Raw genomic sequence first — 27,216 nt, 5'->3', positions numbered from 1 at the left:
CAACGTTTATTATTGTGTAGACTGCGGCGGTTTTATGTTTGCAGTTTTTTCCATAAGATTACTTAGGACGAAATTACTCCATTCCGCCGCTAATGGAGATCGCCAACCCCGCTTTGGATTAGGCGGCTTTTAAGTTTCTTGGCGCAAGGGAGAACTCGAGAAACGGACCGCATCTCCCTAGACGCAGTTCGTGGGTGGCAGAGGTATTAGAGTTCTTTGCAGCAACACAGTGTACGTCCTGCGGCTTTAGTTGCACGAATTTCTCGCCACTAGCCTATTTCCATAAGCTGCAACAGCAACACGAAAAGTTGAACATATTCTTTCTTTTGTTTTGTCAGTCTTCTTGCCCACACCTACCTGAAGTTGGCTTCATCCGTAAAGGCTTCGTGGATACCAAGCTTTTGCAGGACGTCTGTGAGCTCGGCCTCGAAAGTGGCCGAAAAGCGCGGCATCTCGACCCTGACTTTCTGGCGCTCCTTCACTGCCTCGAACACACGATTCAAGACCTGCGCGTGATGCAACACCTGAATATTGTAGGGATGTAAAGTGAGCGTTTTCGCGAAAACCTTCTCAGTGTTCCTTTCGCTGTAGCCACAACAGCGGCGAAATTCGTCACTTCCAAAACGCAAAACAACGAAGCGACGGTTTTATCATGGAAACCTACACAGGATCAACAATCATGCACTTAGTTGTATATTCATTCGGACTCTGCGCTTAACACATACCAGTTTTAATTAAATGATGAACCAACTCGCCCAGCTAAAAGTTTTATTCTGTTCTTTTATTTCGATAGCAATGAGATGCACACTCTCGGCGATTTTTATCCGTCCCCGACCTCTTCCGTATACATATAGGTATGCACATATGAAACGCACAAGTAAAATCGTCTTGAAACAAATTTTGTGAAGCGCGCGATCCCGTAATCAGACCGGCGACCGTTCTACACTGCAAACGGGTTTGAGCCTTTTAGGGAGTTTCGGGCTCGACGCATAACGTGCATCCAAAAGGTACTACGCAAAACCCCCTTCAAGAAGAGGTTCAAAAGGAGGTTTTATTTAGATCCTTTAAGGGAGTGATTGGACGGAACTAAGGAGGTAAATTTGTGTTTTTATTGAAGTCATTTTGAGGGCTTGAACGGAGCGCATTGGAAGTTTTTCTGGTTCTTTTGAGAGCTTTTAAAGCCTCCTTTTGGAGGGAATGTTGGTGTTTTTATGTAAGCCATTTTGGGGGCTTGAACAGAGCGCATTGAGAGTTTTTCTGCTTCTTTTGAGAGCTGTTAAAGCCTCCTTTTATACGAGGCCCTAGAGCGGTCGCGAAATGAAAAAAAAAATTATATTTTAGGCAGTATATTGTTTACCGGCCAATTTCCGCTACTATTCATCACTAGGACATAGTAGAAAATGGACATCAAAGTATTTATGCACAAACATGACATTTGCATACAAGTACGCACGACACAGAATTCGAACTCGCGACCACACGCACTCAAAGCAAGCACTATAACCATTACACCACAGCGCCACCACTTGCAAGCTTGCTTTTTTTCGTGGGCTTATATATGTACCAATGCATGTACAAAGCGGCTGGTAACCCGTCGGCACAACTTCGAACTTCTGTTCTTGTACCATCGGCGTGTGTTTGCTCTTGCGGAAGGTCAATACATAGCTTGTGGGGCGTCATGCAGGCCGAGCCGATCGACGTAAACACCCTCGGCTGCGAATTTTCCGGTTCGCCGTGTCGTGCCGCTAGAAAAATTATAAACGTGTGCCCTCTTCGCTCGCGCTAAATTCGTGAATACCAGCGTGACAAAGGTATCTTCAGATGAGCAAACGTATGTGCATTCCATGAGCGTATGCTGTGGAGCAATTTTCGTTATTTCTGCAGCCGCGAACTGCGCGCGCCCAGATGCGGCAGCGTGTTATGAGCGGTTCGAAGACCGCCTGCGTTCTCATATGAAAGTTACACACGCAGATGCCCGACTTAGAAGAACATTGTAACGCGCCTACATTAAGTGCATTTAATGCGCGCGTACTGCCGCGAGCTGCACGCAGGGGCAGCAGCGCGCTCTGAGCAGCTGAACAAAAATCTAGCTGTTTCCGCAATTAGCGCTTATTCGCAATGCACCCTTTAGCGCGGACCGCCTGCGTTCGCATATGAAAATTACACACGCAGAAAATTCCAGAGTTACAAGGACTATGTAACGCGCCTACATAAAGTGCGTTGAATGCGCCCGTACAGCCGCGAGCAGCGCCTTCTGAGCAGCTGAACGCTTATCTATTTCCGCAATTAGCGCTTATTCGCAATGCACGCTTTAGCACGACATTCAGTGATTCTCTAGAACGCATATTCAGTATTTATTTGCTTTCATACTCGGATACTACCTACATTTCTTACTAATTAGCTTTTATTGGTAAGCATCACGCCACCACGTTAAAGCGAATGCATAACGCGTGCCCCAAGGTCAAGGACAACCTCCCCAGTTTACCAGTGACAGGTCTCCCACAAAACAAAAAAGTTAATGTACTTGCACTTCTCTCTTGTGAACGTCCATGCGTACTTGGCCCTCCCCTCAGACAGATGATGCAGTACCCATTAAAAAAAGCATTACCCTCTTCCTCAATAGAACAGCTGTTCTTGAGAAAATATGGTTCTGTTGAATTACTTCACCACAGCAGCAGAGAGGTTGGCTTGTTTGCAATTCAGAATTTCACAAGCGTAACACAGAAACACGAGGAGTGTAGTAAATATGCAGAAAACTGGAAAAACTATCATATGTGTACTCCCTCGTCCACCTGCACACTACGTTAAACATTATTTATACAACAGCAACCTTCAATTATGCTACTATTGATAAAAGATCACCCAATCTACGTTAGAACACAGTGATGACTTTCTGTCTTTCTGTTGCCTATCTTCTACAATGTGTCATAATCTGTGAATCATCTGTTCAATGTGTTTGGTAATAAAACACAAGCAGTTACATTGAGCAGGTAGTGTTTCAGCAATTTGTTTTGCAAGCACAAATTCATTTCTTCAGTTTGCATGCACGACAAGTAGTCATACTTCAATTGATACAAGAACCAGTGGTTGTAACATTTTATTGGAATCAAAACAGCAGCAGTTCTCGTGTCAATGTAAGGATATAGGTATATTTTCCATCGTCGTGCACAGAACCTACTCCCAAAACTGAACACGTGGAACAACATATACAGTACAGCCTAAGCACTATACATAATTCACAGCAGTAAAGCAATACGAAAGTAGGGTGTAAAATCTCATCATGATGCGCACTAACGTGTGCACTTCACCGTGCCAGTATGTAAGAATAATCCAAAAAAAATAAGCTACCCAAAGAACTTGGTGTCAGCCTACACACGAAGGCAACTAATTAGTACAATAAGGCTAGAATCTCTTTTGGGAAATATGAAACCATGTAGACTGGCAGTTGTACAGTTTTTTATTGCATGAGTTTGCCCTATGGCATCAAAACATGTCGCACATGATTTTGGAGTTGAGTTTCCTACAAAAAAGCCCAAAATAGACCTGTGGTGTTGACTGTAGGTCCACTTACCAAGGGGCATAAAAGCATTCAGCAATGCCCACAAAATTACAAGGTTGCCTTCATATGTTGCTGTACATATTTACTCACAGATACCTGGAAGCCATCGTAAATTTCTGGAAGTGTGCTTGGGAACTTGTCGGCATAATCACCCAGGCAGCACACAACGTTGGGCCGATATTGGTGTCACGGCGGCTGTGCGCGGCCCCACCTCGGGCCAGCATTGCCAGCCTGGCGCCGATATCGGGAGAGCCGTTGACTTTTGCCGGCAAAATTGGGCCGATTTTGCCGCCTTTCAGCCGATGTTGGTCTTTCACCGGCAACATTGGGCCGTGTTATCCGGCCTTCTGCCGTCTTCCCGCCGATATCGGCTTAGCCGGTTTCTTTCACTGGCAACATTGGGCCGAGTTTGCCGGCGTTTTGTTGTTCTTTCGCCGATATCGGCTTAGCCGATGGCTTTCACCGGCAACATTGGGCCGAGTTAGCCGCCGTTCTGCCGTACTTTCGCCGACATCGGCCGGGCCGATGGTTTTCACCGGCAACATTGGGCCGAGCATGCCGTCATTCTGCCGTGCTTCAGCTGACATCGGCGGAGCCGATGGTTTATCAACGATGTTGGAACTTTCTTGTCTCCCTTCAGACAGTTACACATGCCCTGTTGAGAACGTCCTCCTGCGTCGCGGCGCTCCAAAAGTCCTCGTCACCGACAGAGGTACGGCTTTTACCGCAGAGCGAACGCAAACCATCTTGAAATAGAGCCACACAAGTCACCGACGGACATCACCCGCAGGCGAATGACCTCACTGAGCGGCTAAATGAAACCCTCGCCGACATGCTGGCAATGTACTGTACGTCGAACACATGACATGGGACGCCATAATATCTTCCGCACATAACCTGCAGTTAACACGGCAGTGTAAGAAACGGCGCACTATGCAGCCGTTCAAACTAGTTCACGGAAGCCCCTCAACGACGCTGGACGCCGTGTTGCCGGCCGTCAGTGACGAGAATAACCTGGACGTTGCGCTCTACCTTTAGCCCGCCGAAGAAGCCCGGCAGCTCGCCCGCCTAGGATACAATCGTAATGCAATAGAGCATTAGGCGCTTGAATATTTGTAGCTTAAGCTGTAGAATACCGCCACATGAATTGCTGTACTAGCGCAAATAACAAAGTTCAAATATTGTACCGTGCTAATGCCGCACGTACGACTCGGGGCGTGAAGTATCGCCGACTGAATAGCTTGCATTGTCTTATTCGTTTCTGCTATGACAATGACTAACAACGATCACTAGCACAGTCACTTGTCTACCAAAAAAAGGTGGTCTTTAGAAGAATAACTGACTGAAATTAGATGGCCACTTCGTTGACCCGTTGTTCAACGCTATCAAAAATGTTGAAACGTTATAACACATACCATTAACTTCATGGGCCAAATTGGATTTACTTCTGTTTCGTAAATGTTTTTGCCACTGGTCGGCCGACTTCACTAATGTATCCAGCATCAAAATTGACCCAAACATTCCCGCACGAATGCTTTTAGCGGAAGAAGTTCTATGTGAATACTAATTCTGTGCATAAATCGAGCCTGTCATCATATTTATAGCGCTATATCCTTTCAGCCGCTGAATGTGTGGCGCGAGCGCTCATATACTACACAGACAGTTTCCGATCTCTGTGTTTACACATAATGGAGGCGAAAATGTTCGAGGCCCGTGTACTTAGATTTAGGTGCACGTTAAAGAACCCCAGGTGGTCGAAATTTCCGGAGCCCTCCACCACGGCGTCTCTCATAATCATATCGTGGTTTTGGGACGTTAAACCCCAGATATTATTATTATGTGTTTACACATATTTACTCACGCGCGTGTTTGGGTCAAGCGTAACAAGCGCATTTGCTTTAGTGATGTCACATAATTTTACTTTATGAAAATAGTAAAAAGCTCAGCAAGGCGTGTTGCTGAGCTAGTTGGTTCATTACTTGAGAAAAATAGGTATGGTGCAAAAAAGACAGGGCGAAGTGAAGACACGTTTTGTCGTTTGAATGTTTACAAATCAACTAGCCCGCTGACCATCTTTAACGAACTGACAAACACGTGTTTGCCACGTGTTTATCAGTTCGCATTTGCACTTCGTTGCCGTCCATTTTGCGACATACATATCTTTTTCAAGTAAAAATCTCGCTCAACGATTGCTTCCCACGTGCTTTCAGAAACAGTCGCATAAAATTATTATTATGGCACGTGAAATACGATGAAAAATGCGGCTCCAACGTGGTGTACGCAAAGTTTTCATGCAGCGACATGTGGCAACAAGTGATGCATTGAAAATTCGACGAACGCCTTTCTCAAACGGCATGCCCATAGACATGCTGGGGGGATCGCACACCATTGTGGTAGGCTGAGGCGTGCTTTCAAGAAGGGAGAATTCGCATTTTTTTTCCGTCTTCTTCAACCTCTAGCCCCCTCCCCCCGTCCCTCCCTTCCCCTCGTTCAGCGTCATTGTCGCGAAACTCGCTTGACCAGGCAGGGTAGGGTAGCCGTCCAGACGGAGGGACAATCGTAGCTGCGGGAGCAGGTTTTTTTCACTCCGACCAGCAGAATTCTTCAAGAAGTGCGGTGTGTGGACATGTGTGGTGGAAAGTCAAAATCGTGCACGAGACGAATACGCGGCAGGATTCCGGCATAGTTTTCGGCAGAGATCACCGCAGCGAGAAACCAGTGGCCCCCTGCTTCCATGTTGAACTCGCTCACCTCATATTAGGCCGCGTGTTCACTGCTGTTACGTGTCATCAGATTTTTGTTTTCTTATCGCGTATTCTCTATTGACCATCGTGTTTTGTGTATTCTGATATGGTGCGCTTGCATTTTTTATTCGCTCGTGTTTTTAGCGATCCAACGGGCACACGTGAGTGGTTTTTATGCACGATTCCTTTCTGTTACAATCTTACCTTTAGATTAGGAATGCGTGCGTGTCTATCGTGTTTAGATGTGGAGTTCATGGGATCTTGTGGTACCGCTCGCAATGTTTCTCGCGTCGCGTGCAGCAGTTTATCCATCTTTCTGGCCCTTAAGATATCACTGAAAAAATTGCAATTCCCGCTTAAAGGATAACGCTAATTTAATTGCCAGTCATGTGTTGCGAATGCCTACCGTTCCTTGGTGAACTTAATAAACGTGGGGGGGGGGGGGGGAGTGCTCCTCTGCTCGTAATTAGCTCACGCGTATACACAATCTTCTAGTCTAGTTGCCATTCTTAATCTCGCTTTTTCGGCAAGCCGCCTAACATTATCTTTCTTTTCTTCGGGTCCGTCTTTAATCCTACTTTAATGCTGCCTTCGTTTACATCTCCAGAATTTTTTTCGTGATTCGGCACCTTCGTTACTGAAAAGCGCGATATCGTCCGCGAAACGCAAGTAGCTAAGATATTCTTCGTTAATCCTTATTCCTATTTTTGCCCGTTCTAGCTCTTTCAATATTTATAGTGAATGTGCCGCGCATAACGTTGAAGAGATTGTAACTCTTCGCATAGGCGTGCGCACAATGGGGCAGGGGGGCGGCCGGCCCCCGTAGTCACTTAAGAAGAGGTGGGCGCAAGGTCTGCCAAACACATTGACTTAATAGGGAGGGGGGGCGCCGCGATGAACCTTCGCCCCCCCACCCCCTCTGAAGGGGAACCCTGCTCACGCCTATGATTTTGCGCCTGATCCCATTCTCGATTAGGATTGTCCTGCTTTTTTGAGGAATACGGTGGCTGTGGGGTTGTTTTAGATGTTGGCTACGGTAGATATTCCTTGATGGCTTAATTATTCCGGAACTGCTGGCGTGTGTTCATATCTGTGAATAAATTTGTGTTTATCACCTTGCAAATGTGTCGCTCCTTAATTTCTCAGACGCATGCGTAGTTGGTGCGGCAGGCCTTTCATCAATTTAGTTTTGTTTGAGACAATATTGACTTTCGTTCTCGGCCTTGCACGGTTCGACAGAATTGTACACTAAGACATCAGTGGAGCAGTCGTTCTAATTAGGAAGCATTTTTCGAATATGGGACCAATGGCAGTCGATGAATGTCGTTTGGCCGCGAATAGTCTATTTTAGCGCTGCTGACTTACAGTACAGTAACCACAGTAATACCGAACTGCCGTGGTCGGCACGCAACCATTTTACATTACAACACATGTATCAGCGTGCCTGATCAGGTTACTTTACGCATCGAGCAACTACCGCCGGTGTCTCCATATAAACTAGCTACGTGCCGACCACGACGGTACAGTACTACCGTACTTAACGCACGGTAAGCCACCACTGCTAAAACATAATAACGGGTGTAAACGGTCACGCCGGCGGCTACCCGACATCGGCGGGGCCGACACCGCGCCAGCATCGGCTAGCATACATAGGCCCAATGACGGCTTGCCATCATCGGCTGAATAACGGCAGGCCCGTCTCGGGCCGACGCTGGCTAGCCCACGTCGGCCCGAAGCCGGCAAGCCCGCATCGGCCCAAAGGCGGCTAGCCGACGTCGGGCCGATGCGGGTGAAAGTAGCGCGAGTGTGATTTGCCGACGTGGGGCCAATATTGCTGCCGTCATTTGCCGACGTTGGGCCGAGATCGGTCCAATGGCGGCGTGCTGCCTGGGGCACATGACTGCAATGTACCAATACTTCTAATATGCATAACAAGTACAGCCATGCTTCAATGCTTTTCTGCCAGCTAGTGCCATTTGTAACTCAAAAGTTCATCCTTAATTCCTCACTTGATGGCTTACGCATAATTACCACATTGAAAATAATCCAAGCACCATGGCTGCAACGTCAACTTGCAATTAGGCAATCACAGGCACTAAATAAAAGATTCCTGTAAATAGTGACTGGTCGCTTTGCACATTGGATCCTAGGACTTGATATGCCATGAGGATGAATAAAAATTGACCACACATATATGGAGACTGTGAAACAGTCAGGAGTTCAGTTCATAGGTAAGGAAAACATGAAAACGAAATCAGAACACATAGCAACAAAGGGGATGGAACGACACACTACTAACAACTGAAGTTGAACATGTGCGGCTTTTTTAGTCATGTGTGTTTATATCTTTCTGTGGTTTTGATTACACTTCAGTTACTAGTAGCGCATTGTCCTGTCTGCCCCCTTCATTCCTCTGTGGATGTGTGATTGTTTAGTTTTGTAATTTTTTCGTACTGTGTGTTTACATCTTTCGGTGGTTTCGATTAAACTTCAGTTGCTAGTAGCGCGTCATCCTGTCCCCTTCATTTCTCTGTGCTGTGATTTTTTTGCACCCTCTTTAACTATGAATATACACCAACTCGCCCAACTGCCCCTGTTAAGACTTATGTTTGCTGAATAACACTGGGCCCACTCAGCGTCTTTTTAAACAATGCGAAATTTTCAAATGCACACGATATCAGAAAGGTTGCACGCAGTATTGCGCATAACACTCTGCATCAATACCAGTGTTGGCCTAAATGTGGTAAGATGTACGAGCTGTTCGACATAGTGTAGAGTGAGGCACATCAGGGTGTTCCCACAATCATGGGTGTCGGCAGGGGTTTGCACAAAGGGCACCTGCCGCCATCAAGACACACCAGCACTTGACCCCACCCAAGCTACACCAATGTTCTCCTGCTCACCAGGCCGACACGTTACGCCGCCTTGCACCCCCAAGACAAAATCCTGCCGACACTCATGCCCACAATACACTTGACTAGAACACAGACTGGTGGGCAAGCAACACTTGCTGCTTTGCCAGATGTGTATTCCTGAAAATTACACAAAAAAGAAGTCCACTAAGATTTCTGTATACATAAAAATGAATGTCTTACCAAAGATTCGCACTTGACTATCCTTATTGCAGACATTTTGTCAAACCACGAAATCAATACAAAACTGAGATGCTGCTAAGTATTTCCTTGTGAGCGTTTCACTTCGTGTGCACAGGGCAAAAAACAAACGGATGTAAAAAAAAAATGCGAAACACCACCAGAAGTGTACTCTTGCCATGTTTACCATTATGTGGGTAGTTTTTGATGTCCGTAAAGTTATCATTATAAGTACACTTTAAAAGGGTTGTGAATGTTAGCAAGGTCTTGATTAACCGCACCTACTCTGTTTAGGAGTGAAGATTGGGCAACTTGGCACTGAACCATGTCAAAAATAAACAGCGCACTTCTAGTGAGGATAAACTAAGGCCTGGGCACAATAACAGCGCTTTCACCTTGTCAAATTGTGTCAACAGTCATGATACTATGTATTGACCTTGAAAACTATGGCAACATAATGCAAAACAGCAAATTAACGAGAGGGAATAAACAAGATGATTCAACAATCTGGTTCAATAGACACAACAGCTGACATATCAATTCGATTAAATTAGCCTTGCACATCTCCTAATGGATAAGAATATGCACATGTAACCTTGGCAAATTCCACTGTTGATACGTGACCAATGAAGTTGCATTCCTTCCACGCCGTTGAATGGCAGTTCCTTCTTTTCTGTTTTCACTGTTTTCTGATTTTCATTGTTTTCACTAGCGTAAATGTTCACCCTTTTTGATTTTGTCACTTTGCAGATGGCGTAGGTGTTTTGCCTTTGAATGTGCACGTTTCTTCTGCTTTGTCTTTCCTGTTTCTTTTTGTATGCGTATATGTTTTGCCTTTGAACGTGCACACGTTTCTGCTGCTCTGTCTCTCTTTTTGCTCTACTGGGCCTTGTGCACTTCTCAAGCTACCATTGTCGCTTTTCACTTGAGGCCCATTTCCTGTATTTTGCTGGAATAAACATTTATCCATTCATTCAATACCATACAACGCACGTGCTTCACAATACACACTGCACTTAGCAGATGTCTGTCACATGATATGGCCGTCATTGTATAGCTTTAACATGATTTATTCGTTCTAGCTAAATGAATCCAAGCTAATGATGTTAATGTACCTTGATATGCTATTTCACTGTTCCTTGATGCATATGTGTGAAGGTACAGTGCTTATGTACCTCAACATGCTATTTCGGAAGACGGGCAGAGTGCGCAATGCAAAATTGTTGCCGAAAAGTCTTTTCACTTCCTGACCATCTGTGCTTCGGTGGGTTCTCACAGTTGCATGGCGGGAGAAAGATGTCCAGGGTAGTTGACTTCATCCAAGGTAGATGCTGCAAAATGAGAGCGCACGGTCTTGTCACATGTCAATGTGCGCAAATTGACACGATGACGAAGGATTAAAACAAACAAATGAAGTTGGAGAAAAGAATAAATCGAAAACAAAGTTGTCCTTTATGCACATTCCATCATGTGACAATGTGATAACCGTGGCCTTTTGCTCTAATGTATATTCCCTGAAAGCATCATGCCTCATTCATGCTTTATCGCAGGCAAGAAAATTATATCGTGCAAACAACTTTATCAGGGCGCACTCCTGGGTCGATTGACTGGTCGTATGAAGCATGAGTGATATTCACAGAAGTTCCAAAACATGCATCACACATCATTGCTATCTGAGTTTAACGACTTAAATGCGAAGCATTTGTTAAACACTTCTACGACTTTGAACGAATCTATCTACCTATCTATCTAGCCGCCTACGATTCATAGCTCGTGTGGTTGTTTCGTTAATGGGATGTATGCCAAAATTCGTGTGGCATGGCACGACTGCATGAAGAACGTGAATGATGGGTCTTAACTTGAAAATCATGAGATGCATTTCATTAATGACATGATTTACACGTCACTCCCTTGGTTCTCTAGCGACTGTTTCGTTAACTCGATATTTACCAAAATAGGTATGGCGTCACAATAGTGTATGACGCACATAGACGACAGTTTCTAGCGTGCGAATCATGATATGCTTGTCATGTATGGCGTTATTTTGACAACATGGTCTCGGGAGCGCTAGTGGCCGTTTCGCCGGCTTCATACACACCAGAATTGGTATTGTGCAGTGTGGCTGTACGTCCAACATAAATGACAGCTGGCAACATGAAAATAATGGCATGCATGTCATGTACACACGCCACGCTCATTGTGCGCTCGCGGCCGGTTCGCTAGCTTGACATACACCTAAATTGATACAGCGTGACGTGATTGTGCGACAAACATAAATGACATATAGTAACATGAAAATAACGACATGTATGTCATTTACGGCATGGAGCCTGGTGCACTCGCGTCCGGTTCTCTAACTTGATATCATACCAAGATTGGTATAGCGTGACGTGACTGTATGACGTACATAAATGACAGCTGGTAACATGGAAACAATGAAAGACATGCGTGTAATGTACGGCATGGGTTACATGCCACGCTCATGGTGCGCTGGCGGGCATTTCGCAAGCTTGACATGCCGATTTTCTTTTCTTTCTTTTTTTTTGCTCTTCATTGCACTTTTCAAGCGACGCAATGTGCAGAAGGTCATCTACAGGTACATAAGCAACGATAAGGGCTCGCAAAGAGAGAGAACATCAGTATTACTTACCATTTTTGTTCCTGACTGTGCCGAGCACGCAGGGTGCCCATCATCTGCTTGGTAATGCACAGCGGCACGCTCGCTTGAGTCGACAGGCCGTCGCGATTATCGCACTCGCAGCGCAGCATGTCGCACTGTCGTCAAACCACGCATATCACATCCAGCGGCGAGAACACAGTGAGGTTGCGGGCACAAAACGCGCACACACGACCGACACAGCTGATCACTTGAGAAGTGGCGTTCACAAGGCCTAGCCGGCCTAGCTACGACGATCGCGCCGCCGCGGGAACGACTCCCTCCTCACGTTTCTTTCTTTTTTCTGTTTTTTTTTTCATCGCGCGCGCATGCGGCGCGAAGCTTTGTCCCATTTCACTTCGGTAGCGCCTCGTCTGGCTTGCTTTTGACCTGGCGGGGGCGGGCCGCAGTAGGCTGCAGCCGCCAAGGCCAAAGGGCTTCCTCGCTTCCTCTCCAGCCGTTCGGAGGGTCTCCTATATCTCTTTCTCTGGGCTATCTGTGCAAGGGATTTTGAGTGCGCTGAAGCATGCCGCCTCTATCTTTTACTTCTTTCCCCCGCTCAGCTGCATACATGCCCGCCAGCACTGAAGGCATTATAGAAAGCCTCGGAAAATAAAAGAGAAAACATGCCAGAGGAAATGAGATGGGAGTTTTTCGTTCCTCTAACTCCATTCGACGAATGGCGTCAGATAGTGAATTTACCTCCTTTCTTCCACATAATTTCTTAACGAAATAAAATTGAGGACGCAGAACTTTATTACACCCACCTCATTACACCCTAAGGTAGTACTGTCCAGATGAAGGTAGTATTAAGGAGGATTGTAGCCCTTAAAACGCCCAATTCGGCTAGTTTGCGTTTGCAGTGTATCCGTGGCACGACGCGTTATACAGTTCCGCCGGAAACGGATGTGTCCTTCCGCATACAAATGACGAATATCATTTACATCTGACAGTGCGCGCATCTCTGGGTTGCTTCAGCGTCGCAGAGGCTTGTTTACAAACCCGCGAGAAGGCGCGAAAGGGCCTAAGGGCGTCACTTCGCGTTCGGCGCGCGTGCCATTTCGACACAATTTAGCAGACGGCTCATACATTTCTATGTGCTGTGCTCTCAGCGCTTACTGCGCGTTGACACACAAAACAGCACGAAAGCCGCTTCGCTCGCTGGAGCGGCCTTGTAGCGTTTTGTAGAGCACTCCACATTGGACTTATCTGCTAGCCTTACTACGCGTAGCATTCAAATTTACTGCTATCGCATTAATTTGTTCACACCTGCGGCGAAAGGGAGACCTCAGTTTTTCAACCTTGGCCTTTAAAGGTACACTAAAGAGACAAACGATTTCTCTCATAATAGTAAATAACGCTTTCACAGTTCTAAGATCACTACGCTTGTCTCGAAAAGACGCTTGTTAAGTCAGAAAACGCGCGAAAAGAAAATGCGGGTGGCGCCACCATCTTGAATTTTCCGTACCAAACACCGTAGCATCATAGATTTTGACGGCGTCTACTAGGTCCTACGTAGTTCCTAATCAGTAAAAATGAAATGCATTGTACTGTAAGGGGGACTTACATTTCACGTACCAAGTATCAGAAAATTTCGTTGCGCCAATGTCGCTAAAATACGAAAAATACATTTGAAATCTGTTACGTCACACGCGGAGATTTCGGCGCGAAATTTCAATAAGAAATTTTGACCTTGATTTTTCCTGTGTTAATAAATCTATGATGGTGAAAGTAACGATAAAAGAGTTCTCAGAGTACAATTAATCAATCTAAGTCGATTCACTGTTTCACTTTAGTGTCCCTGTATAATAAATTATTGGGATTAGGCTAGAAACTGCAGTATGGTTATGAAGCGCAGCATAGTTTTACAGTGGGGCTTATTTTCGCCACGTGGGGTTATCTCAAGTGCACCTAGATGTTCCTTCACAGGCCCCATTGTCCTCGTTCTTAGCCATGAAGAGGAAAAAGTGTTTGATATATTAGCAGCGAGATCGAGCGGAGTCCCGCCTGACGACTACTGGCTGAACCCCGTTGGTGTGGATGACTCTTTGCGAAGTCTCCTAGACACGGCAGATTCGCACACTTCATGCTTGTCATCAAACGGCAGTTTGTTTCATTGCGGTAGCGCGGTTTTAAATGCTTGCATGTAGGACTATCACGATGTACAGAAGTATTTGGGTTCGTTAGGCTGTATATGCACCATAATAAGACCAATGAGTACCTCACCTGACTAAACTTATTAACTGTCTTACATAGTACGGAGAATTGAAGAAGAAAAAAAATACAAATATGTATTCGTGCAAGTAGTATAGCACAGTGCACAAAGTGCTGTTTAAATTCACTGCGCAGCTGGAACACGAGCACTTTTTTGTTTTGGTAGCCGAGTGAGCAAGAAGGAAATAATTGATTCAGTCACGGAAAATTAGTGCTAGCGCAGTAGGCAGAATACAAGTGGAACACACATAAATAAATCCGAAATCCGAAGACTGTCGCCAAAGTTCAGTGCCCTATATATCTATCAGTTGGCAGGTCGTACTTCTCTCGCACGTTATAGGAACGTGCAGCGGGCTTCGTGCAATAACGCGGCAGCGTGTATATGACAAGTAGGTTGCAGTAAACGCGTTTCAGTCTCCGACAATTTGCTCAAATCGCTCACATTGATGCGCCGCTGCGTAGTAAACTTGGATAAGTGCCGCCGACCGCACACCCACACTAACGCGGCGACGGTGCTGCCACGCGTAGCCCGATATGTCGGCAAATAGCTGAGCGCACGCACCTCGGGCGTAAGGTTAACGCAGAGGTCGTCGAACTTTCCCGTAGGCAGAATGATGGTGGCCGAGTAGGCGTCGCTCGAGAATGGCAGCTCGACAGCGCGCACGCCCAGGTCCTCGATGCAGGCGTAGCCAAGCGTGGCCGTCTGTCCCATCGTGGGCACAGCCGGCCAGCTGCTGAATGGACGCCGCATTGTCGGGATCTTGGGGAATGGAAACTTCCAGAGCGTGTCCAGCGTGGCTGAACTTAGAAGAACTATGCGGCTATCACCGTCCAGGGGGCAGTCCGGCGGGATCACCTGTGCCACACCCAAGGAAAACGCTGTCGTCTGCTGTAGCACTTAATGACCATACTGCACAAGAATCACACTACACTAAGCATAGATATATGCACATTACTGTAATATGCCAGAACAATAACTAGGATTAATATGAGATAGCATAAGATTGCCTGATGTTTCATTTAAGCCCACATTAGCGTCGGAAGGTATTGCATAGGACAAGACATTATAATGTTTTCGACATTCGGAGAACTGCGCATTAAAGCAGCACAAGGTCACGCAAACACAGAAGCAGGCTATCACCAGCATTCCTGCGCAGTATGATCTTACATGTCATCTTAGATAATCTTTAAGTACCCTGTATCTGTATCGCGATACGTCTTTCGAGATATGTATCGGTATCTGTATTTCGTATAGAATAAAGAATGCATCGTGTATCTCAAAGGTGCCCTGCACCACGTTTTCAAGTAACGAGGGAATGGCTTCCCTAAAGGCGTTTATTGCCTCGCGAATCGACTGCCGCAAATTTTTTAACACGAAAGTGTTTTATGCCAGGGTCCACCACTGCTCCACTGACGTATTTCCGTCACGGATATGACGTTGTAAAATATAAAGACTAACAGTGGGCAAAGAAAAAACCAGAAGAAAAAATTGGCCGCGTATCGGCGTGCTTCGCTGCAAATGTCGTCTAAAGACGATAGAAGAGGCGCTGCGTGAGATATAGACGCCATCTGGCAATACGTCGGGAAACATGAGTGCTGTGTTGCGGGCTGGTAGTCCAGGCGCAGCAGCAGGCGAAGACCGGCGGTGACCAACGCGACCGGCGGGGACGCCAGCCAGCCCGAACACGCGGTTTGGCGCGAAGCGCTGAAGCAGAAGAAACGTCTGCACTCAACGAGCACTCTCCACACACTCTTTTATTTACACGTCGCCTGGGTAAAACAGGAATGCAAGAGCGGCGCCCCATGGCATTCGTACAGTGCAGTACAGAACCGCAACCGAAACACAACAATGAGCTCGTGCAGAGGGCACGGAGGAAGGCAAGTGTCAGCGCAGTCGCATTTTCAGCGCAGCTTAAGAAACTAGGGTCTTTAGAATTACGTATCTATGCATTTTCTATTAAAGGAACACACCACCTAATACTTACCTAGTGATGTTTTAGAATTACGTATGTATGCATTTTCTAATAAAGGCACACACCACCTAATACTTACCTAGTGATGTTGCGCCTCAGATATGCGTAATGTTTGCTTTTTGATCGACAATGTACACAAGTATGAACCTAGTCAGCCGTTCAAGATGACTGGCTCTTGAGCAAGTGGTTCATCTTTGACCGAGTGGCTGAACCTGGTGATGTGCCGACAAACAGAAAGACAGAGCAAAATTTCTCCGTTTAAGTATCCCAAGAAAGACTATCGTCTTTAAAAGTTCCGTCACCGGGAATCGAACCTACGACCCCTCGCTCCGCAGCGCGAAACGATTCGGTCACGGACGACACGTTCTTCGCAAGGCTAACGGCGAGCTATTTATATACACCATTTGCCGGTGGCGGTACTCAGAGATCGGTGTTACAGCGTGTTTTCGTTATCACTAGCGAGATGGCACGAAGGGCTCGAACAGCGCGCTTTAAAGGTCGTCACCGTTGCGATGAGTGCCCGCGTCTACAGGGCGTGGTCGCTCGCGTGTGCGTTATCTCGGGATCGCGGTGGTTTGCACGTCTCGCGTTGAGAGCACGAAGGTCGCTTGGCTCACTGCAGCGGCCGCTTTTGCGAAAGGAGCGCGGTGCTCACGCAGAATTAAATTACAAATGTGACAGTTAGTTCGCTCTCATCCTGGTGTGTTCGTTCCGTGCGTCCTTTCTGCTTGAGCAGCGCGTTGCAAGTTTCGAGCTGCTTGCCGTTCTTCACGTGACATTAAAATTTGTTGCTGTATCATTCATTCCTTCGCCCTTTGGGCGAAAGAATGTGCAACAAACGCTCAACTCCATCTGTGAAGACACGTTCCATTTTCGTGTTATACCGATTCCTATGACAGAGGGATCAGCCATGTTTTTTTAAAATCCGTTAAGGATGAGCGGAGTTTCAGAGATTTGTCGCACGCTGTAATTGCTTTCTCTCTTCTCTCGTCCCGACGAGCGCGCTGGAAGGTTAGCAGGGAGGGATGGCACGGGGTAAAGAAGTTACGTCACGCGCGAGTCATGACCTTGACCACTTTTTCCTTTTTTTTCTTTGAACGTGCGGCTAACCTTCAGTGAGATCCCGAGCGCGGGCACGTGACAGCCTCCCTCGACGGGCGCAGTAATGATGCCGCCCACGATGCTCAAATCAGCCAATGACCGTGAATTGGGGTATATGGCGCGTTCATATGAGTATATGGCATCATTTGTAGAGAGAAGAGGGAGCGATTTTCAGCTTATTTTGAGGATACATTGTAAACTCCAGGCCGCGTGCTGCGGTATAATGTTTGGCTCGCGTGTTCTCAGGAGCCTCGATCACCGATCGGCAGCGTTTTCTGACAATGCCGAAAAATCGTTGAACGGGGTCGCTTTAAGATACAAGATACATAGATCAGCACACTACCGTGTGAAACAAACTGGCTGAACTCCACCTCTTAAGCTGATACTGCGGCGCTAAGCCGCCTCAATAAAAAATTAAGGCAGCTTCGCGCTAGTATGACTTTAGATTGTATAGCGCAACTAATCGACGAGACACAATAAAGCTATACACACACAACAGATGTATAGAAGACTCCTTTGTGCAATCTCCTTAATTGTTTGTCTTGTAGCGTTCTGTTGTGCGTGTATATCATTCTTGTGGCCCGTCGATTAGTTGCGCTATACAATCTACAGTCACGGTTTATCAACACGCCCAGTATTGAACCTTGGCATGCGAAGCATGCCAAACCTGAAGGTGCAGTGGATCTGCGCGGCATGCCTTGTTTCATTTATATTTGTCTTTTTCTTCCTTCCTCTCTTTGGCTATGTTTCAAATGCGAAGCGTTTCTTAGCGAATACAAGGAACCTTGAACGTTTTTATCTACGTATCTATCTCTCTAGCCACTTACGTCTGGGTTCTCTCGCGATCGCCTCCTTAACTTGGTGTTGACCAAAATTGGCATGGCATCGCATGAAGATTTGGCGAATATGACTGTCTGGTCATGCCATGAATAACGTGATAATCCTGTCGTGTACGTCGTCAAAACCTTACCTATAGACACGTGTGGCACATACCCGAATACCACGAGCCGCGGTATACGGTTATGCGCCACAAGTGATTGACATATTATATCTACGCAGGAACGGCAAGAAAAGACATTGCTAATTTAGATGCGAGAGCGGTAAGAAAAACCGACATCGGCAACTTGACGCGACGAATACAAAGAATAAAAATTAGGCAGATCCCACGCCTTGTGGGAATCGGTGTTATGCGAAGCAGTCAGCGAGTAGTTGTCTAATGCTGCATCTTTGGCTTTGAGCTAAGCGTTAGGAGGTGGATCGACGTGTTTTTGTAAGCGTAGTAGTTGGGTGCACATCGTAGCCTTATCATGCACGTCTACTACACTGACGTTTAAAGGGTAACATATAGTTTGACGTAACGTCAGCACTCACTTTAAGGCACACACGTGAGTAATATCGAAACGAAGTGCACTTTAAGGTGCGGCGATGTGAATATCATACGTAATTTTCGTTAGCGTATTTTCCGCTGTCGAACATCGCGTGTATGTTGCTTGGTGAATCATAGAAATAGAAATGTAATGTCTATCAGACTTCTATGAAAGCGCAGCCAACACAGGAACCATAATTGACTTTAACCCGGCATGACGCCTCATCATAGGAGTACATATGTAATGTTTATTGCTTTGTTATGAAATTAGATAGCCAGTACTGCAACCACAACTGACGCTGCACCGATATTACGCCTGCATAGGGTCTTTTTCTAAGCAGCCTCATGACGTGGTGTGGCTGTATGGTAGAATACCTGACTGCCACGCAGAATGCTTGCGTTTTATTCCTGTTGGGATCCTGATATTTATTATTTCCATTCGTCGGGTCAATGCTGCCGATATCAGTTTTTGTTTATACTTTGGGATGTAAATTACCAATATCTGTTCTCGCCGTATATAAAGTGTCAGTCTCCTGTGGTGCATACCCGCTTACCGTATGAGGGTATGTGTCACATCTGTCTGGAGGAAAGGATTTGACGACGTACGCGGCAAGATTTTCACGTTATTCATGTCACGAACAGACAGTCATATACGTCAAACCCTCTTACCCTCCCATTCTAATTTTGGTCTACACCAAGTTAAGGAGGCGATCATGAGAGCACCAAGAAGTAGATAGATAGATAGATAGATAGATAGATAGATAGATAGATAGATAGATAGATAGATAGATAGATAGATAGATAGATAGATAGATAGATAGATAGATAGATAGATAGATAGATAGATAGATAGACAACATATACATATAAGTGTGCGTATAAAATTTATACAAATCTTTAGCGTTATTTTGTGACGTGTCGCTCAGTAAAAAAAGTTACGCCACAGTCACCTACCCGCCGCATGCTTCGCATAACATCGACTCCCACGGTACGTGGGATCTGCCGAATTTTTTTTCTCTCTCTTTCTCGATCTATTTATCTTTCTTCTTGTTCTTTATCTGTGTATCGCGCCAACTGGGTGACGCTGGCCAAGCAACCACCGCCAATTGACTTATCGGTCTACCGCTTCGACGGAGCCGGCGAGTTACGGCCGCTGCTGATTTCGTTGGCTCGAATCACGGCTGAGAGCAGCATGATCGTGGCACGCGAATGCATTAATCACGTTTTTTCTTATTTTTTTTTGCATTTCGCGGGCTTTCTTTGCAGCTTGGGAAAAATGGTACACGTGAGAAACTTTTTATCCCAAATAATGCAATGGGAGTTTCTGAAGACGCTCTCGAATTTTGACACACCCATTTGTTGCCTAAAGTCAATATTTGTCAAATTAGTTTCATTATTGTACCTAACAAACTGATTAATTAAAAAAAATTGTCTGTAGTGCGCAAGGTGGCTGTCAGCAATATGCTTCTGATTTCACTCGCCGGCCTCTAATATTTCATTTTTTTAACCCCTTGGCAGAAGTTAGCTGGACCACCTGGTATATCGTAGTACACGCTCTTCATTTGTCATGGCACAACTTCAAAGCGCCAAAAACAAGGACGGACGAAAAAGAGTAGACACAACGCACTTTCCCAAGGTTCCGACGGACCGACGGCACTGTGCAGTTCTCTGAAGCAGTAAACGTGATTAGCGGCGTACATTCGCCACCGCGAAGCAAGCTAACGTTTTGAGCGTTCGTTAACGTTGCCGGTTCATCCGTAGCAAGAAAACAGCAAGCGGGGCTCGTTCCGATTGCCAAGTCACACCTAGGAGCCTGACTGGGAAATCGCCGGCGCACTTGTTTAGTAGACGCTAAGCCCGCATAAAGTTCATCTTGCTGAAACCCAGCTTGAACGGCGGCATGCAGAAAAACAAGGTTATATAAAAAATCGCCAGGCCTGCGCTGAAACCGCAGCACAGTCACAGCGAAAGCTGGAAGAGCGGCGTTTCTAAAGCACCGTTGTAAGCTCTCTTGGGGCTACTAATACAAGTACACTAGCAAGGTACCCACTACGCCATAAATCACAATTTTTGTGAAGTTCGGAAGCACCTACTAAGCCATTATCCGTCATTCATCGGAGAAGCGAGGCACCAGCTACACGTCTGTAAGTATTATGTGCACTTTGTTGACGCGGCCACTGATGACGATGAAGAATCATGGGTCAACCCTTTGTAATTGGTTGGAAACTTTAAACGGACCACCAGTTATGTAATTTGCATTAGGTGACACGCGGTCGCTATGTCCCTCTCCCGCCATGCTGTAAACATACGTTAACGTGGGAGAGAGAGGTGAGGGGGGGGGGGCGAAGAACTTTACTGAGACCCCGAGGAAATGGATCATACGGTTATGGGCTTCCTTGGCAACTAATACAAGTGCACTTGCGAGGAAACCACTATGCCATAAATCACTGTAATTTTTGAGAAGTAGGAAAGTAGGCATTATGCCATTTTTCGTCATTCTACGGAGAGCCGTGGTACGTGCTAGACGCATGTAAGGCATTATGCGCACTTTGTTGATGCTGTGCCTGATTACAATGAAGAATTATGGCGGAGCCCTTTGTAATGGGTTGGAAGCATTGAACAACCTTCTCGTTGCGCAATTCGCATTGTGTGACGCCTGATTGAATTCGCGTTGTGCTACGCTTGGTGCTTATATTACTCTTCTACCACGCTATATTACATATGCTAATATGGTTCCTTCCCGACATGAAGCCTGTATAGGACCTTTTTGCAAAGCAGTTTCAAGCACCGGCATGGCTCCGACGTTGAATACTGGGCTCCCACGCAGAGGGCCCAGGTTCGAACCTCGTTCCATCCTGGAATGTTTTCTTATTTAGTTTTTTTTTATTTCGAGCGATAGTGGTTACGGACACCGGCGGCGGCGGCGGCGGACAACTACGGCGCCAAAAACGGCCGGTGAAATGATCTCATAACAGCTTTCGCTGTAAAAGAAAAGCGTGATTTGACGCGTGGTAACCGGCGTGTGTCGTATGTGGGTGATCTTGTGTGTATTATGACAGTCCGCAAGAAATGAGCCTCTTGCGAAGGTGTACAGCCGGCAGCACGGTTAACTCGAACGCTCCGCGTGTGGCCTCGACTAGCTTCGACTGATGCCAGCGCCGCCAAGGGTTGGATACGTTATGTTTGCAGCAGCTAACAATAGATCGCTCTACCGCTTCGACGGAGCCGGCGAGTTACGGCCGCTGCTGATTTCGTTTTATGGTAAATTTTTATTTGTCGCTTGCGTGACCGGCAGGTTGAATACACTAACCTGGCAGGTCCGTTTTCGCCACGTTTCGCTTGTGGTTGCGTTCTCCCGCACGCTTCTGAAATTCGTTGTCGTATGCTTATCTCGGCAATGAACCATCGCATGCTACAGCTTACGCGCCTTTCGAGATAGAAATCACAGCTGACGCTCGAACGAAACAATGTATCGGAAAATCAGAGCAAACGCAGGTTCATGTCGTTTGTAGAAGTTGCAAAAAAAATAAATAAATTTCAAGCTTGAAAGGTGCGAGACACGGGTAGCAGCGATATTGTAAAGAATGACAAGCAAGCACATAGCGTTGCAACTGTAGTCGAACTGGTCGTTTATTAGGCTACCCGTTGGAGACCAATGCCGAGCCTGTGTTGCCAGACCACCTGGGTGCCGGCCCCCTACCGGTACATCTTCCCTTCTCTGGAGAAGGGAAGGGCCTCGTAGTCCCGTAGGTAGCCTGGAGGCCTCCGCACTCGAGTAGAACGTCGTAAAGGTGGTGTCGTTGGACTGGGACTTGACGACACTGCAGAGGTAGGATTGGGCTCATCGACAGTTGGCTCCTGGGATGTCGCTGCAGATTGGGGGCACTCTGGTGTTTGTGGCATTGTTGGGCATGGGGTAACCTCCGGAGGCCCTTCATTTGGCGCGAAGTCCTCATCCAGGACAGCCTCTGGCTCGAAGGGCTCGTCCGTCTTTAGAAGATGTTGCCGATTTCTTCTAAACTGTTGGCCCCCTTCCGTGCGAACAGTGTAGGACCTTGGAGCCACTGAGCACTGCACTTGAGCCTTAGGACCCCAACACCCGTCCTGGCGTATCCTCACAATATCTCCTTCATGTAGTATCGGGAGAGGTCGACCCTGTGTTAAGTTCTGAGGGGGCTTGTGTACTGGACTCGCGCTAGGCACTGCAAAGTCCGGCAGCCTTCCACGAAGCCGTCTTCCCATGAGCAGCTCGCTGGGTGTTCGCCCATGCTCTAGCGGGGATGTCCGGTAATTCAGCAGTCCCACCCAGAAATCATCTTCTACACCCTCACTTTTCTTCAACAGTCGTTTCACAACTTGGACTCCCTTTTCCGCCAAGCCGTTGGACCTGGGAAATCGAGGGCTGGATGTAGTGTGGAGAAAATCACACTTGTCTCTGAACGCCCTGAACTCTCGACTGGTAAATTGAGCACCTCCATCTGTACACACTTCGAGCGGTATTCCGTGGCGGGCAAACATCATTGAAAGTTTTGATATTACCGCCTTGCTGGTTGTCTGAGATAAGTACTCTACTTCGGGATAGTTTGAGTAAGCGCAGTAAGCTACCAGATAGCTCCGGCCACCGTACTCGCAAAGGTCTACGCCAATGCGCTGCCATGGTTGCTCTGGGACTTGCCTCAGTACCAGCGGCTCTGCTGGTTGGCGGTACGCAAACTGACGACACTTTTCGCAACGGCTAACCAATGCCGCTATGTCCGCATTCATTCCTCGCCAGAACATCAACAATCTGGCGCGGGACTTGCACTTGTTAACTCCCAAGTGGCCCTCATGCAGGCGCTGCAGCATCTCTTGACGCAGACCTCTGGGTATCACCACTCTACTGCCCCGCAGAAGAATTCCATCTATGCATGTCAACTCAGAGGAAAATGCAGCCAGCTCTCCATTGACAGGTCTCTGCTGTTGTAAAGACTCCATGACATGCCTTAGCTCAGCATCTTCGTATGTTGCTGCAGCAAGGCGGGCTTTCATGTTGTCACTCACAAGGACGGAGAGAACGTGGGCAGCGTGGACGGTAACATCATCTTGGTCGGGGTCAGGGCTGTGAGATGCTGCGCCTTGTATCCTGGATAGGGTGTCGGCCAAGACCAACTGCTTCCCCGGCACGTACTGGAACACGACATCAAATTGCATCAGTCTCAGAAAATATCGCTGCAGACGTGGGGGCATTTCACACAAGTTTTGCTTCGCTATTGAAAGGAGTGGCCTATGGTCCGTCTCGACTAAGACCTTGTAGCCCAATAAGAAGTCCTTAAAGCGTTCACAAGCAAACGTCGCAGCAAGCGTCTCCTTCTCAATCTGGGCATACTTGGCCTCGGAGCTAGACAAGACTCGCGACGCATAAGCCACCGGGCGCCAGTCTTGGTCATGCTGTTGGAACAGTGCCGCGCCTATAGCAAAGCTTGACGCATCGGCCGAGACCTTCGATGGTTTCTCAGGGTCAAAAACCGCTAGAATTGGCGATGATGTGAGCATCTTCAATAAATTCTTCCATTCACCATCATGTTGAGCCTCCCATACAAATGCCGCTTCCTGCTTTATCAGGGACCTCAATGCCTCTGTTTTCTTCGAGAGATTCGGAAGAAATTTCCCAAAATAGTTTACTGCTCCCAGAAACCTTTGTACTTCTTGCTTGCAGGAAGGACGAGGCATGTTGGTAATACAGCTGGTAAGTTCAGGGTCCGGTCTAATGCCAGCTTTGCTTATGCGGTCACCCAGAAATTTCACTTCCTGAGTAGCAAACACACATTTGTCCCCGTTTAAAGTTAGTCCTGCCCTTCTTGCCGCTTCTAGCACCCCCCGAAGACGCTTGTCATGCTCCTCCTTCGTCGCTCCCCAAACAAGAATATCGTCAATGTACACTGCAGTTCCTGGCAGACCCTCCAATATCTCACTCATCGTTTTTTGGAACACTTCGGGGGCAGACGCAATGCCGAATGGCAAGCGTAGGAACCGGTACCGTCCGAATGGGGTGCCGAACGTACACATTTTAGAGGAGCTTTCATCCAGAGGGATCTGGTGGAACCCGCAGTTAGCGTCAAGTTTGCTGAAGAAGGTCGCACCGGCTAATTCTGATTCAATGTCTTCCCGACGCGGGAGTTGGTAGTGTTCACGCTTTAGGTTTCGGTTTATCTGACGGGGGTCCATGCAAAGTCTCAGTCGGCCATCCTTTTTACGAACAATGACAAGCGGGCTTACCCAGTCAGTGGGCTCGGTGATCTTGGCGATAATGCCTGCAGCTTCCATGCGACTCAGTTCCTTTCGTAGCGGTTCCTTGAGAGCATGAGGCACTCGTCGAGGAGGCATAGCAGTAGGGCGTGCCTCGTCGCTCAGCTGTAGATGGTACGGACGCCGGGTACATCCTAAACCTTGAAACAGTGAAGGGAACTCCTCCTGCCAGTCTGACTCGGCCCTGCTGATGTCATACACAGGCGAGACTAATCCGAATTTCTCGCATGACTTCAGGCCAAGCAACGGTTGGCTGCCTCGCTTGACAACAAAGAATGGTACGTCTTCTTGCTTGCCTTGAAGCTGAAGCGAGAGCGTCGCTTGTCCCAGGTGCTGAATGACGTTTCCGTCGTAATTCGTCAACACCGTGCTGCATGGGCGGAGCATGGCTTTTCCAGAACGCAGCTTGCGAAAGTGAGCATACGGTAGTATGTTGGCCTGTGCCCCTGTGTCCACCTTGAGCCGCGTCGGGTGTCCAGCCACGAACGCGTTCACGATCCAGTCTCGCTGCCCCGAGACGCTATCGACGCGCACTGTTAAAATATCAAAGTCTTCTTCCGACTCATATGCTCCTTGCTGTCCATCGCCGGACCTTGGAGTGCTAACTTCATGAACCCTGGCACTTCTGCAGCATGACGCGAAGTGATTTTTCCTCTTGCATAACGCACAAGCCTTGCCCCACGCTGGGCATCTTCTTGGTTCATGGACCCTTCCGCAGTAGCCGCACCGACCGCGAGTTGAGTTTCTCTCCGGCGTTGCCGATGATCCAGTGACACGGTGCACGTTCACTTCGCTACTGGCAGCGTTCTCAAGAGTCCGGTTTTGCAACGCTGCCACCTCCGCCGCTTTGCAAAACTGTATTGTGGCTTCTAACGTGAGATTCTTCTCGCGCAATAGACGCTCACGGAGCTTTTTATCATGAATGCCGCACACAAGCTGATCACGTACTAAAGAATCTCTTAAGTCACCAAAGTTGCAGGTCTTTGACTTGAGTTGCACATCTCGCAAGAACTGCTCAAATGGCTCCCCTTCTTGTTGATGGCGGGAACGAAACACGTAGCGTTCGAAAGTTTCGTTCGTCTTCGGAATGCAATATTCCTCGAAAGCTTGAATGATGGCGTTATAATCTTCACGTTGCGCTTCCGATAGTGTAAAAGTGTTGAATACCTCGATGGCTTCAGGTCCCGCGACGTGCAAGAAGATAGCAGCTTTTTGCGCTGACGAACGCTCTTTGTCCGAGACTGTTGCTTTGAAGAAAAGTTCAATGCGCTGACGGAAGCGTTTCCATTTCTCTGCGGCATTATCAGAGAGCACCAAGCGTTCAGGAGGAGGTAGGCTATCCATGTTTAGCGGACGAGTTAGACTTCTGACACCATGTAAAGAATGACAAGCAAGCACATAGCGTTGCAACTGTAGTCGAACTGGTCGTTTATTAGGCTACCCGTTGGAGACCAATGCCGAGCCTGTGTTGCCAGACCACCTGGGTGCCGGCCCCCTACCGGTACAGATATAACTGTGTTTGTAAATACTAAGAGCCCTTCGCAAATTTGTTCATCCATTTTCTCTCTCAGCGCAGATCAAATAGTCGCTTTGTTCGGCTTTTCAGTAACGTTGGTGCAACATTACAGCTCCGCCCAATTTTGAACGACGCTTACACAGGTTTTCTTTTTTGTCCCTCATATTTAGCAGCTCGAACTTTCTCACTTGCCTTCAAACAATCACGAGTGTCACTCCCTAAGTAATAATGAGTAATAAAGATGACCCAAGTAGAGGTCCTACCTGCTTGATGCCCGTGATGGCCTCGGCCCAGGTGTTGACAAGCCGGCGCTCCTCGGCGCTGCGGCGCGCTAGGTTGGCCGGCGACACAAGCGTACGGTAAACACGCTGGCCGATCTTGCGAAACGAGTCGCTCAGCGGCAGGTTGCTGTTGACGAGGATCCGGTTGGCCATCCTGAAGGCGCTGTCCTCTTCCTCGGGGGCCGGCGAGTTCCCGAACGGCGCGAACACGAGTATGCGCCGCATGGACGTGTGAAACTGTGGCAACTTAACTTTCAGCGCCTCAGCCATCTCGCGCTCGGTTGTGCGCTGGGCGCCCGCCATCAGCAGTGACACTACAATCATGGCGGCGTGCGGCGACACAAGCACGTTATCGTTGGGGCACTGTGTGAATAGGTTGCGAAATATGTGGCAGCCGAGCAGGCTAATTGCTTGAGGAGCGTTGTCCAT

General features: G+C 47.4%; 1 protein-coding gene across 1 annotated transcript; it reads right to left on the bottom strand.

Moving 5' to 3' along the window:
• Positions 1–273: 273 nt before the first annotated feature.
• LOC119385321 (serpin A3-7-like) lies at positions 274–27,216 on the bottom strand. Its single transcript, XM_049414336.1, has 3 exons — positions 26,770–27,216; positions 14,828–15,121; positions 274–506 (listed from the first exon to the last, which is right to left on the bottom strand). The coding sequence occupies exons 1-3, from the start codon at positions 27,214–27,216 to the stop codon at positions 354–356; spliced, it is 894 nt and encodes a 297-aa protein (XP_049270293.1). The 3' UTR covers positions 274–353.

This window comes from Rhipicephalus sanguineus, chromosome 3 (assembly GCF_013339695.2).
Source record: "Rhipicephalus sanguineus isolate Rsan-2018 chromosome 3, BIME_Rsan_1.4, whole genome shotgun sequence".
In the NCBI taxonomy this organism is placed as follows: Eukaryota; Metazoa; Arthropoda; class Arachnida; order Ixodida; family Ixodidae; genus Rhipicephalus; species Rhipicephalus sanguineus.
The sequence above is the reverse complement of the archived record's forward strand: the minus strand, read 5'-3'. Positions and strand labels throughout refer to the sequence as shown.